At 44.6% G+C, this 16,984-nt stretch overlaps 1 protein-coding gene across 1 annotated transcript in view; it reads right to left on the bottom strand.

Moving 5' to 3' along the window:
- SERPINE3 (serpin family E member 3) overlaps positions 1–15,199 on the bottom strand; it is a 28,215-nt gene extending 13,016 nt beyond the window's left edge. Inside the window, exons 1-3 of the mRNA XM_080569681.1 lie at positions 5,823–15,199; positions 1,290–1,523; positions 7–204 (exon numbers count right to left, since the gene is read on the bottom strand). Of these exons, the coding sequence (XP_080425807.1) occupies positions 7–204; positions 1,290–1,523; positions 5,823–6,081 (691 nt within the window). The 5' untranslated portion in view covers positions 6,082–15,199. The remainder of the gene's footprint in view (positions 1–6; positions 205–1,289; positions 1,524–5,822) is intronic.
- Between the last annotated feature and the right edge of the window lie 1,785 nt (positions 15,200–16,984).

Here is a 16,984-nt window from a genome sequence, read left to right as displayed (position 1 = left end):
AGTTACCGTAGTTAACTTCAGCTGTGTGATGCATTGTGGGCACTTTCAGGATTGAGCCCTCCGCCGTGGTAAAAGGCAAGGCCTGTGTATCCATAAAGGAAAACTTCTTTAGCCACACGCTTTTGAAGTACATGGTGCTCACCACAGTGACCTGATTGAGTGGCGACGCAGCTCTCTCCAAAGGCAGGCCGTGCACATCCCCATCTGCATGGGAAAGAGATGGGGAGGGGGACACAGGCTGTCCTGTTTGCATAAGTGTAAAGGACAAGTCTGTGTGAAGAAATAAAGCAAGCCAAGACTGCTCAGCAGCTGAAATGGCAAGAGGCACGGTACAACTTGGTACATGGACCTCAGGGTTGCCCCTTGGTCCATGTCATCCCCATAATTGAGCTCAAGTTTGCCAATGCTGAGGGCCAGTGTACAACAATGAAGTAACAAAGTCAACTGAAACTCATATCCTAATTCTCCCCTATCCAATTTTAACTCATCCCACTTTGTGTATCTCAAAGAATTTTGCAGGTGTGATCCACCTTTAACTCAGTGATACTCATGTGAGTACCACAATACGAACTTCCATTTTAGTACCCACTTCTAGAGCAATAATTTCCTATCATGAAGCTGGATCACTTATTACAGTCCATTTGAGAAGCACAGATTTTTTTTCAATAACAGCTTTAATGTTTGTGTTAAACATCACATTACATGTTGATGGCTAAATTAACATTCATGTAACTGAAGTCGATGGGGCAGATCAGGGATTGATTTGGTCTGCTGCTTCTAAGGACTTGCTTTTTCAATTTTTTTTTTTCATTAACATACAATCTAATTTTACTACTTTCCTTGCTTGTGTGGAAAGTGAACTCTTTTCATTTCCCATTTTGACTTTTTAAACTCAGGAGTCTAACTGCTGAGCTTACAGCTCAGCATGCTCCCCAGCGCAGCGTGAAAGCGTTCAGCATAGCAAGCTTGGTCCCTGGGGAGTTCGGCTGCTCCTCATTAAAACTGAAAGCACTGCAAAGGATTGCCATTTCAAAAATTAGAGGAATAAGGCCATGCAGTTGATGGCTTAATACTGCAGACTTGTGCTCACAGATATGCTGGCTCTTCCTTCCATTAGAAATGAGTAGCAGCACAAGAATTAGATTTCCTGGCTGTTGGTCTTGGTTTAGGCAATGTGGAGTGTGGTAAAATGCTTGGTTGTATTTACACTTGGTTAAATGCATGCTCTCTCGTTATTCTTATTTTACATTTTATCCATGTGTAATAATTCCTGTGGGTTGTTGCTCTACCTCTGAGGTTACTGGAGATCCACTCCTGCATTTGGGCTGTGGTTCGGTTGGGGTCGGTGAAGTCGGTTTGCTGCAGGCTGCTGTTTGCCCAGTGCGCGGCACGTGCAGCGAAGTGGGGCGAGAGCATCACGCCGGTGGGCACGAAGAAGGAACACGCCAGCTGGACCACTGTGCCCTGGCCAGAGTTGGCTGCTCCTTCATGCACTGCGTGTAAAAAATCCTGCGCACTTTGATCTGCCAGGTGAGAGAGAGGGAAAAACTGCAATTATCATGTCGAGGCTAAGACAGCAGAGATTGCAGCAGGGCTCAGCAGCTCTCAGCTCTGGTGCTGACACCAGTGCTCTCTGAAAATTACAGCACTGTCACAACTGAAGCACCCTTGACTCTATGGGGTATTACTGTCAAGCACAGTGATGCGCTGGGCATAGAAAAGCACTCTTCATGCTGCTGTAGAAAGCACTCTAGCGCAGATAGGTCAAATGGCTGATTCAACATCAGGCTCAGACCTCTATATGAATATAGCTCTTACAGTTTGTAAGGAACATTAAGCTCTTCTGGGCACTCTCTGAGTTCCCATTAGATCAAGCACCTCCAGCTGTGACTTGCTGAGCTGCCAGTGGCACAGTTACAGACATCTCATGACATCGTCAGTGCCACCCGTATCAGGAGGAGCATCTCCCTGACTGCCCCAGGTCTGTCTGCTACCCTTGGCCCTCATTTTTTTGTTTGTTTGTTCTTGAAGGACAGTGCCCCAGACTGACCCAGTATTGCCTGCCAATGCTAAATAAAGCCGATAAGTTTCCTGATGTGTGTTAAAAGTGACTCTCCTTTTTAGACAAACCAAAACAGTGTCTGCTCTTTTTGAAGTACAATTATATTTCCCATTCAATATTCATTTTCTAAGAATTCCTAAGAGCCCTCAGATCCTTTTATAAAAAAACTCCTTGTTAGCTCATAGTTCCCTGATTTGAACAGCGGATTGTTACTTCTAAATGCGGAATTTTGCACTTGTCCTTATTGAATTGTGTCCTATTAACTTCACACATTTCTCCAGTTTGCCAGGAGCCTTTTAAATTCTATTCTGGTCTTACAAAATGCTTGTAGAAACTATGAACTCAGTGTCACTCAAAAATTCGATAATATCTACTGCATTGTCCAAAAATGAAAATAGTGGAATAGTGCCCCACTCTCCTTTTCCTGGGGAGTTCATGGTAGGCCAACGGTGGGGGCTTCTGTGATGGATATAGGGTTGTGGGGTGAGCCAACAGGGATGTGAGTTTTCCAAACTTAGAGGATCTTGTGTTTCTAAAATCTGAAAGTTTCTAATAGGCTTTCCTGAAGGGTGGTTTAGCAGCCTTTTCTAGTAGCCAATAATTTGCTCACTCTAATGGTTTGTGATGAGATGATTCACGTCAAGGTGACCTCCTGAGGCACAGCACTTACATCCATCCTGAACAATGCTGATGTCAAACCTCAGACCTCCCACGTGTGTGGGTCAGCACCTTTCCCTTAGCCCTTGAAGGAGACGTGCCTACACCCACCCAACAAAAGTCCTGTCGAACTTGTGACTTGCCATTAAGAATTTTCCATCAGGTTCCTGTTCCCGTAAATAATCTGCCCCTAGGGAAGGGGCAGCAGTCCTTCGGCAAGACATCAGTGTCTCTTGGCTCTGTGGTACCACTGGGCCTTTCTGGTTTCCCTAGGTGAAACATCACCATGTGTCCTAATTTCTGTGTGAAAGCTCAGTAACTCGGGGTCATATACAAATTGTTGGCCACCATCCTCATGGAGCTAAGTACTGTGCCCCTGGCTTCTCCAGAGGGCCGCACTCGGCTCAGGTGCTCCTCTGCCTCAGCCTGTACACCTGGGGCACCCTGGGCAGATCCCAGGTACCTGAGCCGCCAAAACAGGCGCGGCTAGGCTCAAGTTATGTCCCTGGCTGGAAATATTGGTTTTGACTCCGGGGAGCCCTTGAGTCAGAGGAAGGAAGCACCCCGTTTCCCATGGGCAGCGCTGGAGGGAAGGCAGGCCGGGCTGCCACCTGGGACATGGGCGATTTGGGGCAGGTAGCCCAGGGAGGATTTTGGTGGGCTGGATCCATCCCGCCTGGACCGACCGGTCCCAGGCTGATCACCAAGTCAAGGGTAGGGTTGCTGTGAGACTCCAGCTCCTAGCCAGGTCCCTGATCTCAACAGGAGACTTCTACTACATCTGCTCAGATTTTTGCTGGGGTAGAGGGAAAGTTTCACTATTGCTACCACCCAAGAATCCAGCGCGTGCTTTCCAACCTAATAGCTCTCTTCTAATAACCTGCAGGAAGGCTAATCACCTATATGAAGGTTGGTATTAAGACTCAGATCTATTACTCTTTAAGGGATAAAATACTGAACTCCTTGAACAGATGTCAAGAAAACTCACACAGTCTGAGGTGTAAAGTGCTTTTCTTGTGTGTTTTTCATTAGTGCAGGAGTGTTTGGCAAGCTCTCTGGAGGATGTAAGAAATCAAAGATGGTAAATTGGAAGCAGATGTTAATGTGAGGTATGGTATCCTGAGGTTGTAACTTCAGTCGTATCAAAGTGTTTAGCTAACCAAAGTCCTGAATTCTTACTCAGAGAGCATTTCAAAATGGCTTTAAAATACTCTGCCATGGATAAAGTAAAACAGCAAGGAGAAAACATTTTTAAATATACCATTTCGTCTGTGCTGTCTAGAGAGACATCCCTTTAAACATTGTTTTTCTTAGTACTAGAATAAAGGTGAACAAATCTTCCAAATGTTAAAAGAAGATTACAAGTGCATGTAAGAGCTGATTCTCTGTGAATAGTGAATGAACCATCAATGTTTTCATTGTTTTTAGTCTGCCAAGGTTTTAACCACATCCTTTATTATTGTGAAAGAAAGATCGACTAAAACGTTAATGCAAATGTCTGATGGAATAATGGAATTTTATCAGACATGCATATATTTGTAGTTTGGTTTTACTCATCTGATAGGAAATTTGTTCTAAGTGTTTGATTTTAAAGTGTTTGATTTTGGTGATTTCCTAATCCCCCACTGGAAATCTGCTATTATGACCAATAGCAGTAGATCCCATCCTAATTTTCTTCCCACATTCATACATTAATATTACTGAAAGCCAAAACTCACGTGGCTTGTGCCACAAACAGCTAAAGTAGAGATAAAATGTCTGCTTCGTATTATGTGAGAAATGAGAACAAGTCAAACAGTGCAAAAGAACTAGCAGGTCATTAACAACCTCTGCACTTCTCTTTGTTATGTTTTGTGTGGAGTTTTGTGCCTAAATTTCAATGTGCAATGTTCTCTTTAATTTTTTTTCCTAATTTTTTTTTCCTTAATAGATCCCCTACATGACAAGAAGTGTGACAATTACCAAGGTAAAGTCCTTATATGAATTATTGCTGTTTAAAATTACCCTACTAAATTTACAGAAAGGGAAAGTCTTATAGGCAAGGTGTCATTATATCACCTGCTCAGAATATAGAGACACTGTCCTTGTGTCAGTACGTGTAGCTGTATCTGTGTATATCAGACAGAGTTAGCTCTGACTGCTGTGCTGCTTTTGAATATCAGTGGTATAGAGGATGGTATTGATGGCTGAGGCAGGTTACGGCACAGGACAGTGAAATTCCTGTAGATCTTATCTTTAGTCTTCAGATGCTGAAAGTAAATTTTATGCTGAGGGATAATGGTGTCATCTCTACACATAAGTCTTGTATGTAAGCTGCAAATTTCGAAGATGAGGCAGTCATCCACTTCTCATAAACATTGTGCGCATAATGCAAAATAGTTTTTGCCATGTGGTGTGAGATGGTAGGATAATCCAGAGTTAAAATGAAAACAGCATCCTTAAATTCAACTCACTTAATGCTGGATTCTAAGACATCTGCCTTTTCCATATCTCTTCCAGATTCCCAGTGAGAATTTTATTTTAGCCTGCTCTCAGGGAAAGATGCAATTGCACCATCCGTCTGTCAGCATATCTCACTGTCTGCCAACTTCCTTCTGCTAACTTTTCATCTTTTTGGCTAGTTGTAATAACATTAGGAAAAGGGCTGAAGTCATAAAAATAATTCATTTTCTATCAAATTTGTAAAATTTGTGATTGGGATAAGAGACAAAATGACTATCCTCTGCCTACCACCTCCTTGCAGAGGACATGGTGGAGACCAAGAGATACAATAGGCACCAGAAAGCCCTGGGAAACCAGGATCACTTCTGCTTTTCATGGGAGTACCTTTTCTATGTATAATTGTACTTCAGTGAAGTAAAAGAATAAGCATCACTCAAAAAGAAGGAGAAATAATGATGTGTGCATCTCCTACTGAGTGTCCTTTGTCCTTTGTCTGATACCTGTCTATCAAATGTGGAGAAAACATTTCTAAATTACATCTTTGCAGTGAGACAGAAGAAAAAAAGTTTATTATGATGTGTGCTATCGCTGTCTTCTAAGTAAAGCTGTGAATTTTCTGCAAAACATAAGGCAAGAAGTATTTTTTTAAGCAGTACATTACCATGAATGTTGTATCCTAGGGCATCCTGCAGCTCTGTGAAAGTATTTCCTTGAGCTCCAAACTGCAGCAGCTCCAAAGAAATGGCCACGCTTGCTGGGGAAACGACCAGGTTGGTTCTGTTCTCTGCTCCGGAGATGTGGCGATAGAGATTGATAGCAAATTCAGTCTTCAGGTCTCTCAGCTCATCGTAGGAAATGCAGTTACCCTTGTTTAAGCAGCAAGCAGAGAGGAGGAATAAGGAGAAGATAATGGGCAACATGAAGGCGAGCTAGGAACGCTCTCCACCAGATAACCATACCTGCAATTAATAATACAGATATTTAGAAAAAATAGTGATCACTAGTAAAATACTTGTCCAGATCTAGCCAGTAGTTGTTGCCATGAAAAAAATAGGGTGTAGAGACACGTTGATGACTGTTGGCTAAGAAGAACCAAGCTTTTCCTGGATGCTGTACCCATGCAGGATATTTGGCCATTACAGTACACACAGTATTCCTCTATTAAAAAGCCAGCAACCTGCACGCACGATGGGACACCTCAGTGAAAGCTGTGTGTTCTCCATGCTGCCAAGCACCCACAGCTCCTTTCCATCCCCAGCAGAAGAAGGGTCACATCCAGCACTCCCAGATGGAAATCTGCCCCTCACGAGGGGCAGGCATTCAGCTGGAGGCTCCCGGCTGGGGTTTCGATCCACATTTGCAAAAGGCTGTCTTCAGATTTCCCCCCAAGATATTCCTTCTGTGCAATTTATCCCAGTGAAAAAAAGGTTGTATTTGCAAAAGGCTCCAGTGTCTGCAGCACAAAATCACCGCTGTGGATTTTTATGGGAAATCAAGCATTGGTCAGTGCTATATTAAGAGATATCTAGATTTGTATTTAAAGGAAAAAATGCTAAAATGACAGAATAGCATTCTTTTACAGAAGTTTGCCTTTTGAACAATGTATGCAAATATATATTTAAAAATATTGCGCCTTCTTTCACTTGAGGATTTCCTACAAATCTTTCTCCATGCCCTTTGCTCTAGAGAGCACCTCTAATGCCTCGCGTTTACTCACAGTTAGCTCTGTGAAATTGTCTTGCCTTTCTGTGTCCTTCTGGGTGCCTGAATTGAAGCTGTCTATGTACGTCTTGGCTCCTTCTTTAATAGGTAGTGGAGTAAGGACTGGGTCATGAGACTGCATTTAAAGGGATAGTCAGTGATCAGAGTCTCTGTCGGCGATGTCTGTACCACTCTGTCCAAATTCCTGTAGGCTACAAGCTCTATGGAGAGCCAGGCAAAGCAGCGTGCCACGGACCAGCAAATCCAAGGCAAGGAACAAAAAGGTACACACAGAGATAGAGCCAGCAGCTCCCTTCCAAGCCCTGCTCAAGCCTCATGAGACTTGTGACCTGCTGGTACCAAGCAAGGAATCTCCTATCTCTCTTCCCACCCCCTTCCTGCTTTTATATGAATTCCATTGATTCCTCTGCCACAAAGGGGAAGAGAAAGGGCTCTCTGTGTACCAGGCACATAGCTACTTTTTTTTCCCCCACTTTGAAACCTTTTTTTTCCAGAAATCCCATGCAATTAGAATGTCTCTATTTGCCATTATTTTTTTTTATACCATCCCAAATAGGAAGATTTTCATTCACTCTTTAGTTTCCAGGAGGAAAGAAACAACAAAGCAGTGCAGTGCACTTTGCTGGAGATGGAAGGGGGTTGCTCTGAATGAACCAGGAGCAGAAGAGCTGTGGTGGAGACCACTTTAAGCACAGGTTCAGCTGTTTGTGGCTTTCCTCGTGTGACAGGATCAAACCCTGCCTGTCACATTCACAGTTTCAGCCTCACAGCCTTCTCTGAGGCACGCAAGGTTGCAGCCTAAAGATGTTTGTAAAACTGCAGCTTGATGATCTGCAGGGGGTTTGACATTATACAGGTACTTGCTTATCTTACATTGTACAGTCCTGTTGCAACCGGGAAAGAAAAGACAGGGGAAAAGGTCGTTACAATCAAGTAATAGCATTTAGGTGCTGCCGTTTCATCGTTAGCAGTAGAGGAGCAGCTGCTGAATTAATTAGGGCCCAAATGAGAACGAAAGCATGATCTCCTTTGTCTGTGCTTATGTTGTTCCACTCTTTCTGCTGCTTTTATAAGTTGGCGGAATAGATACTGATACTAGGGGCTGCCTCAGGGTCCTGGGATTCATACCACATTCCTGTCAGGACAGAAGAAGGGCAAGAGTTTGGTCAGTCCCTGTGTAGCGTGACAGGCGTGTATGTAGGTTTTGCCATTGATTTCACTTGGGCTTACAAGTTTTACTGAATAAGGACCTCTCTGTTGAAGCTGTTGTTAATGGTCCACTGGACTGGAGATGTATTCAAAGGGAACGAAGCTGAGGACGCCAAATGATTTCTTGATGGGCTTGGCACTGTCATTAGATAAATTATTTCTAGTGAGGACTGTACAGTTGGATTTGTTCCCACAGGCCCCAGAACCTATGAGACATTTCCTCTGTGCCCTACCTGATACTCTCCTGTGGATTTATTAAGATTTGGAAGAAGGATAGTGAGCCCCTGAATGCTTTAGATACTGCTGTCAAAAATTAACGTTGAATTCCTGCATGGAAAAAAATGAAGCCAGTGTTGCTATTCAGATTTGGTGTGTCTATGGAACATGCAACTGAAAATGGGACTCAGTACAAATAGGGTGTAAGGCAACAAAGTTTCTGTGGAAAGCAGAAAAAAAAGAAAATGTTCTGGCTCACCAAAGAGGGGACCTGCAGATCGGGGTGTGTGTTTCAAACCATCTCTCCACATCATTTAGGAAAGGAAATCTGTGAAGGAACCTTGTCAGAAAAAGCAGTGTTTGTAGGCAAGGAGAGAGGACTTAAGAAAACTAAAAATGAATCAATGCTGTTCAAAGAAGCAACGGGGAATAACAAATGTTCTTTAAATATAATGACTAAAAAAGAAGAAAACCCATTAGTAGGTGATTAAAGGGATAGAAGGCATTAAAGAAAGGATGAGTCAAATTAGCTGTGGCTAAAAAGTGATAAAATGGGGGAGGGGGGAATGAACATTTATTACGACTGAGGATAGATCCAAAAATCTCATGCCCCTTCAGTTTAGCAGCCTGTTTTAAGTTTCTTTTCCCCAAACTGGGGTCCAAAGCCTAGAACTGGGTGTCCGAGGAGAAGCTGGTGCCATACAGGGGTGAAAACCATGCTTGCCAAGCCTGGGGAGCCAGACACTGAGCTATTCAAGTGGGGTGGTTTGGGGGTACAACCCAGGGGATACAAACCAACTGGGCCACTTTCAGGTTCAAAATAAGGGTGTTCTGGATCTGCAGAGGTGTTTGTGTCCTAACTTAGGCATCATATCCTTCTTTGAGTCTTAATCTGGATATGCATCATAGGGTCACCCAATGCTCCATAGTTGGATGGAGCTGCTGGAGGGCTGTGGGATCTGGGGCTCCTTGCGGGAAGAGGGTGATCACCAGATGTGGAAAACACAGTTTATTTGGTTTATTTGTGCTCTTATAAAGCCAAGCCTTGGTCTGGTGTGGCTGCTTAGGGGAGAGGGGCAGCAGTTCTGCTTGGGCTCCTGCTGCTGTGACCTTACACAGCCATTCTGAGCAGGATTTATCCCAAAGAAAGACTGTGTGGAGCAGGTGTTCCTCTTCAGAAACCTCTTGCTTGTTTTCTTGCATCAGGTTGGTGTCCAGCGATCTTCCTTTCACTCCACCACAACCCTAGTATCAGCAGAATTGTTGTACTTTAAAATATATATCCCTTGGGAAATTAAACTGAATCCAAACCAGCTTGCCTCCCGCTTACATCTCAGCTGCACTAGATAGCTCTCACTGCAAGACACCAACACGTTTGCCCAATTAGGAAGAAGTTTCTGCTGAATTTCAGGATAAGAAAATTTGCATCATCATTTCAAAATACAGAACTTATTCTTTTGGGAGGCGGTTACCTGCAGAGCCACAAAACACCTAGCTGAGCCAGTTCAAGCGAATTTGCCTGCTGCTATCCACGTGTCATGTAAAAACCACCACTGCCTCTGCCTCCTGCACTGCTTCCCTGCTGGGGCATGAAGAAAATACCTAACTCTTCAAAGGATGGTTTTTGTAGAGGTTCTTCTTCAAAGGAGAAGCCCAACAGAATGAAATGTGGGTTCATTTTCCTGTATTTCTAATGCTGCGAGTGGAGTATCAGGGTGATTTTACAGCATGATATTGAGGATTGATGATGCTTCCTGCCCCGTGAGATGCCCAAGAGCTTGTGGGTGCCCTTTGGGGTGTGAGGGCTGATGGCTGGCACTGGAGGAGTGGTGTTGGAGGGCTGCATGGGACCCCAGCTTGGTGCAGGCTCTGCCATGGGGGCACTTGGGATGAGTCCTGGAATAAAAGAGCCCTGAACTGTACCCAGGAGCAGTTCTGGAGACAGGTAGTGGGAGCAGCCCAAAACTGAGCTAGGCAGCACGCTAAGAAGCATGACCTATCAGGGGTCCAGTGGTGGGATCTACTTTATGAAGTTGTGTGGTGGTTATTTCTGACATGTCATGCATGTGTTGTATTCTGCAACGGGCAGAACGGTGCCTTTCTCTGGTGCAAAGCAAGGCAAAGCAAACAGTCCTTCTCTCTCTGAATTAGGCTGACACTGTAACACTGATGAAGTGGCACAAGTTTCCTCAGGCAGAAATGCAGACTGAATAGGAGCCCAAATCAGGTCAGCCTGGCGGTGACCATTCTCATTATGTGGCTTTCAGTAGACAGCATTCAAAAGAGCTGCAAAATGCCAAGATCACCTTTTCAGGTTGATGAAACCTATTTGAATTAAAAGAAGAAAGAAGAGCTGATTGATGAGAGAGTAAAGATTTTGTACATCCTTATTTTAATCCGAGTAGCTCTCCTGTGCATGTCTCTTGAGGAAGATGGCTTAAGAAGCTCTGTTTGGGAGAAACAATGCATGAGCTGCAAAGAGATGATCTCAGCTCTTCAGCATCCTGCTGCATATATATTGCCTGCAGCGCTGTACGAAGAACTTCGCAGTAAAGCCTATTCTCTGTGGACTCTTAATATACGATAAGACCCTTCCTCTGTGTCCAGCTGACCTGTGCGGGTTGCTGTTACAGATCAACCACTTTGCTCTCCGCAGTAACTCAGAGGTGCTGCATCAGCGTGCTCAGAGTTGAGTTGCCAGGCTGTGAAACGCCACCTCTGCCCTGAGCAGTTGCCCTTTTGGTTTTCTGTGCATTCAAAGTGCAGCTGGGAGAGAGTCGGTTCCCTGCACTGGGGCCTGGTGGAAATCCACGCTCAGGCACGCTCATGCCGGTGAGCCAAGGGCAGTGCTGGGGATCAACACATTTTTATCCCAGCTGGCTACACGAGCTGACAATTTAAATACATTGTCTGTTGACAGGGAATATAAAGTATGGTAAAAGCTGATTTTAATTCAGATACCCTCCCAAATGCTTATCTCGCTGACTATCACAGACTCCTACAATGCCAAATAAATGATGCCAAGTAAATGACACTGGAAGAGGTCCTCAGATAAACATGTTGCCAATGCAATTTCTGCTCCTGATCTGGCTGGAACGACAGGGAGCCAAACAGAAGATGAAAGCACGAATATGTTCATGAAGCTGCAGAGCTGGCTTCCCATACGAAGCCTTATTTTCAGAAAGGGGGATTGGACTGAGTGGACAAGAGGGACATGAGATCAAACAAGAACTTCCAGAGTAGATAGAGTGGAAAAATACTATTTATGGGGCACTTCTGCACAGGCCAACTTGTCAGCGCTGGTTTTGCTTCTCCTGTGGCCTGAACAGACCAGGTGAACCCAGGCTGGATGCTGCATTGCCAAACCACAGTAGTGCTGAGCCAGAGCTGATACATCCTGCCTGTCATCCTAGTTCACCCAAGCTAAGGAAATCTTCCCATCCAGCCAGCCCCCGCGTTCTTCTCTGGAGGAGGTTCCTCCCTGGCATTCAACGCTTCTTCACCAGAGAGTGCCCCACACGTTGATACTTGTACAGATGTCCCACATTTCTCCTGACCATCTTGGCCTCTGTCCTATGTAGGTATCTGTACTCCTGCCATCCTGGTGTGGCCATGGGAGCACTGAGGAGCAGCAGTGTAGGTCCGTGCCCAAGCTCTGGAGGGTCTGATCCAGCCCTGGTCCACTGGCAGAGCCTCTCTGGGTTTTGGTGGCAGCAGCAGAGGGTCCCTTCAACACCAGCCATGTAAAACTTTAAGCTTTTTACTTTTTTTTTTTTTTTTTACAGGGTCCTGCTCAACCAGGACAGGCAGAGGAGGAAGGGCAGGTGGGTGCTTCCTTCTCCTTCTGCTAGCAGGGCAAAACAAAACCTTTATTCTTCGTGAGCTGATCTGCTCTTGCAGCTTATGCCCGACCTCGGGTCCTAAATCCCTCCTGGTGACATCACAGGTATGGTCACGGCAGCCAAAATGATGTCACAACGAGGAGCTTATGGCTGGAAATGGGGAAAAAGTCGCCAGGACAGATGACCTCAAAAGGAGCTAACGTCCTGTTATTACATAAATGTCCCTAATACTTATATAAATGTACCAGTAGCAAAAAAAATAAGTTGGGAAGAATAGCAATGGTCTATCTGTGCGTGTGAAGATGTGTGTGAGTTCACCACTGTCCTGTAGGCCTGTAGGCGCTTTATTAGTTTGAATTGTTTCTACAAATCATTCTACTATTGTTTCCATTCAAACAGCGACTCAGCTCTTTTAATCAACCTCAGGATCCTTTCTCATTTAAAATAACAGTTACATGTAAAATAAAGAGAAAAGCATGAAGGATCTCCATGTTTTGACATGCCATTAGAGAATTTCATGCTTAACAATAGCTAAGCATTTTGACAAAGTAAAATCTACATTTTATTGTCAGGAACTCGTTAAATAATTTTATACAAGCTGTCAACCTGGGCTCCAAGAGGAGTGCCACAGACCGGGTGTAAATGCAAAGTTATCTAATGATTAGCTGTTGTATTTTTATGATAAATACGAACCAATGAAATGGAAATCTAGGTACAATTGTAGCCCAGAAAAAGCTTTATTCCAGCTATACAAAATATATTTCATATGCGGAACTAATTTTTTAGAAGTTGAAAGTAATGTTCAGACTCTATAAAACCTTTTTTTCCTGTGGATGTCTTGTCTCCATTGTGCTGCTGGTTCATTATTTTCCATGGCCAAACATTTGTTGCATTTCTTCCCAGAAATTTTTAAATGGATTTTCTTGCTTTGATAGGATAAGATGCGTGTTTAAATGCTTCTAGGAGTAAATCATTTCACATCAACACTTCCAAGAACAAAGTCTGGATCTTCACTCAGTTTTCACGTTATGCAAGTACACATTTAAGGCACTTAATACTTTCTAACCTCTAGTGCCCTTTTTACACAGAGACAGGCAGTCAGCAGGGATTAAACTGATCCTAATTAACCACTAACTCTTCTGATATTTGGTCACTGCACAGTAGCATGCTGCCAGGTACACGGAGGTAAACTGATCTGGATTATCTGCTGGTGCATGTGCTTCGCAGAGGGAGGTCTAGCACTGGCACTGGGAGTGAGTTACGGGCAGAGACGGCTTTAAACGCAGAGCGTGGAGGCTGCTGCGTAAAGCTGGGGGGCTGGAGAGAGGGGAAACCATGAACTGAAAGGTCTCTTCCAACTGGCTTTCCACCTTAGGTTTCTATTTTGTAAATAGCACTTGTCACTGTGGCATTGCAACAGGGCAGGAACTTAAAAGCGTAGAAAGCCAAAGTGAAGAACAGCTGCTGCTTCTTTTTCAGCAGTGATGGAAGACAACTTTGTAGATATAAGTCCTCTCTGTTCATCCTTCCCATGTGCAAACACCATTTCTGACAGAGCCCTGGGAAGGGATGAATGAACGTGTTTGTCTTTCATTGCATGCTGCCCACTGTGGCTCGTCTTTCCATGCAAACCCTGGGGTGAGAAGCAGAACTCTGCTCTCCTCATGGAAATCCCACCACCGATAGCCTTCCCCAGCCCCATGGCAGCCTGTAAAGCAAAAGTAATGTGCTGGAAGGTGGGCAAGGTAGGTAGGAGAAGACCCTTGCATTGGTGGCTAGGAAAGTCTTGAGCCACTGAGGCATCTCAGCAGCGAGTGCCCATGAGGAGGAGGAGGAGGATATCTCTGCTCAAGGTGCACGAGGAGATGCAAAAGACACCTGTGAGAAGCACAGGAAACACAGCAAACTGCTCAGGCCGATGCTTTCCAGGTGTCCTGGTGCAACCTGAAAGCCCAAAGCAGCCTCTGTGAGACTGGGTTCCTGCTCTCCAGTTGGGATCAACCCCAGTCCTGCAACACTGTGAGCTGATGGCAGGCAAAGCTTTTGGCTCGCTGCCTTCCTGAAAAATTACATTGTCCAGCATTTCTACCTAGTGGCCAGGGCTGAGCCCAGCCTTGCAACTGCAGAGAGTCACAGCTGAACAGAGCTGAAGGGACAACCGTGAACAGGGATGAAGAGTCCTGCTGGAGAAGAGGCAAGGTCAGTTTAGGGCAGCAGGTATAAGAACAAGGGTAAAGAAGCAGACCCAGAAGTGAATCAGTAAGTACGTTCACAATGGCACTGGCATCCTCTTTCGAATGAAAATACGTCTCTGGGAGTTGAAGCCTGTGAAAGCCGGTGCAGAAGAGGTCAATATAAAAAAAATAAGGGGTTGATTTACAGCAGGGTGGATGGGTTGCACCTCCTCCTGGTGTCCAGTTTAATGTGGCCTGGCTGATTTGGCTGAGAAATGGACCATCATGTTCCGCAAATTCCCCCTGGCTGTACAACATTGTTTCTCTGATGACAGTTTCCTACAAATAACGTTTGCATTTGTATTTATAGCAGTTTTTGTTTGTTTGTTTCTTTGTTTTTCAGCAAGGAAACTGCCATAGCACACATCCTCTGTAGGCCTGAGCAGGTCTTCACCAACTCAAACCTGGACCTGGCATTTGGTTCCTTAGTGAGGAGATCCAGCTGTTGAGGCCACTTTGTCCCTTCTCTCCCAGTGGAGCATCTGAGGGCTCCTGTATCTCTCCGCTGTGTTTGAGAGAGAGCTAGCGGCTAAGGATAAGCCCAGGGCTTTTCTCACTAGGAGGCAAAGCAGATTTCTTTAGTCTTCAGGGAAGAGCTCAGGAAATTATCCACCTGAGTCCCCTGGCAGCAGCTGGCCTTGGGCCACCGGTTTCTCCTCCCTGCCTTTCTGCACAGGCTGTGATGAGCTAGTGTTGCCTGCTGGCTGTTCTCCAGCCTTCCTCCATCCTCCTGGGGCTTTGGGCAGCATTCGGTCTCTGGCACCAAGGTCATAGGAACATCATTTCTCCCCTCAGTGCGGAGTTAGGGCTGAAGATCTCGGCCCCCACAGGAGCAAGGGTTAATTCGCAGCCAGACCCTCCTACCCACCAGTGGTGGGATGGGATGGGATGGGATGGGATGGGATGGGATGGGATGGGATAGGATGGGATGGGATGGGATGGGATGGGATGGGATGGGATGGGATGGGTTGGTGCTCAGCTCTGCCTACTGATGGCCCACTGTCTGCTGAGGGGACAGAAAGCTGGCTACATGAAGTGGCAGGAAAAACTTGTTAGAGAGCCAAAATAGGCCTTGCACAGTGTTAATGCTGAACGTTAATGCTGCAAGAGGGCTTGTTGTCTGCTGTCTCTTTTTCTCCGGGGAAACCGAGCTACCATGTGGCAGAAGGACTTGTGTGAAGCCACGCAGAAGGCATGTGCCATCAGCTACAGGATGGGTGCTGGTATTACAGCCTAGACTCTGCAACTGGAGTTGTTCTCCATGAACTTTTGTCCTGAGATGCCTTTCAAGCTAGGTCTCTGAGCACTGCTGTATTCCCAGCCCCTGAGGCTGTATGTCTAACAGATACATGTTCTGGAAGAAGAAATTCAGCCTCTAAACTATCTTGTTTCATCAGAAACATTACTAGTAATAGGAAAGAAAAAGCTCTAGAAAGCTAATTGCTCTTTCTGAAGGTCACTTGTTTGAGGATACAACGATGTGCTGATTCTGCTTGAGATGTGGCACAGCACATATGCTCACTGCACGACTGTTGTAATTAAATATCAAACATTTATTTCTCAGCGGGTTTTTTTCTCCTTGCTTAATGTGTCTCTCTTGCTGCTTTGTCTCTTAACAACTCTATTAATTAAGAAAAAGTGTCAAAGGACCAGCTGATGAATGAATCGTAAAATTAAGAAATTGCTGTTTTTCAACTTTTTTTTTTTCTTTTAGAGGTAGAACTGTTACATCTGTCTGTAAATGCTCTTGTCAAATATGAGGACATTTAATATTGCAGTTCCTTGGAAAATAAGACTTTTCTTTTACCTCAGTGTTTCAATACAAGATAAAAAAAATATTCACAGCTTGTTTAGGGAAAAAATAAAGCTAGCTGTTGTCATAGTGTCAAAATTAATTATTTTGGATTGATCCATTTGCCTTGATCTTTATGACTCTCAAGAATTCTAAATACTTATCAGTCAATCATTTAAATTCCTCAGCTAAACCCTGTGCCTCATTAAATAAAGAAATCGGGAAGGCCTGGATATGCTTTTCTTTAGGCCTGTCACTCCACAGCCTGATAATACAGATTATGGCATCTTAAAAGATTCTCAAGAGTTTCATTTGTAAGTAGCAAAAGAGCCTTACGCTCCCCTATGAATTTCGTCGTGTTCTCATCAGTGTCACTTTCTTGCTGGTCCCTCCCAGGACTAACTTCAAGTTCCAGCCTCAGCATCAGCGGTGGAAGGAGACGGGTGCAGCATGGGACATTGCGTTTACTGGTGACTGCACTAACGTCACCAAGCAAAAAAAAGATTGCTGGGTGTTGTGATCGTGTAATGAAAGGGAAGGGGAAAGAGAGAAAGAGTGGATTTAGAAGGCAGGTATAACAAAGAATTAAGATACACGTGAACCTTTCTGTATGGGTACTCGCTTTTTAAAGACATAGTGGTCTAATGGGAATATTGCAGAATGGAAGGAGCAACACAAAATATTAGATTTTAAGACTGCATATGTCCCAGATGTCATGCTCTCATCATTCTGGGTGCAATGCAGAGCAGAGGTCGTCAACTCTGTAGCATGTAGCCTGCTGAGACACAAACCACACTGAAGAAAAGCA

The sequence above is a fragment of the Anser brachyrhynchus genome, assembly GCF_964034855.1.
Source record: "Anser brachyrhynchus genome assembly, chromosome: 1".
In the NCBI taxonomy this organism is placed as follows: Eukaryota; Metazoa; Chordata; class Aves; order Anseriformes; family Anatidae; genus Anser; species Anser brachyrhynchus.
Note: the sequence above shows the minus strand (reverse complement) of the source record. Positions and strands in the feature narration are given on the sequence as shown.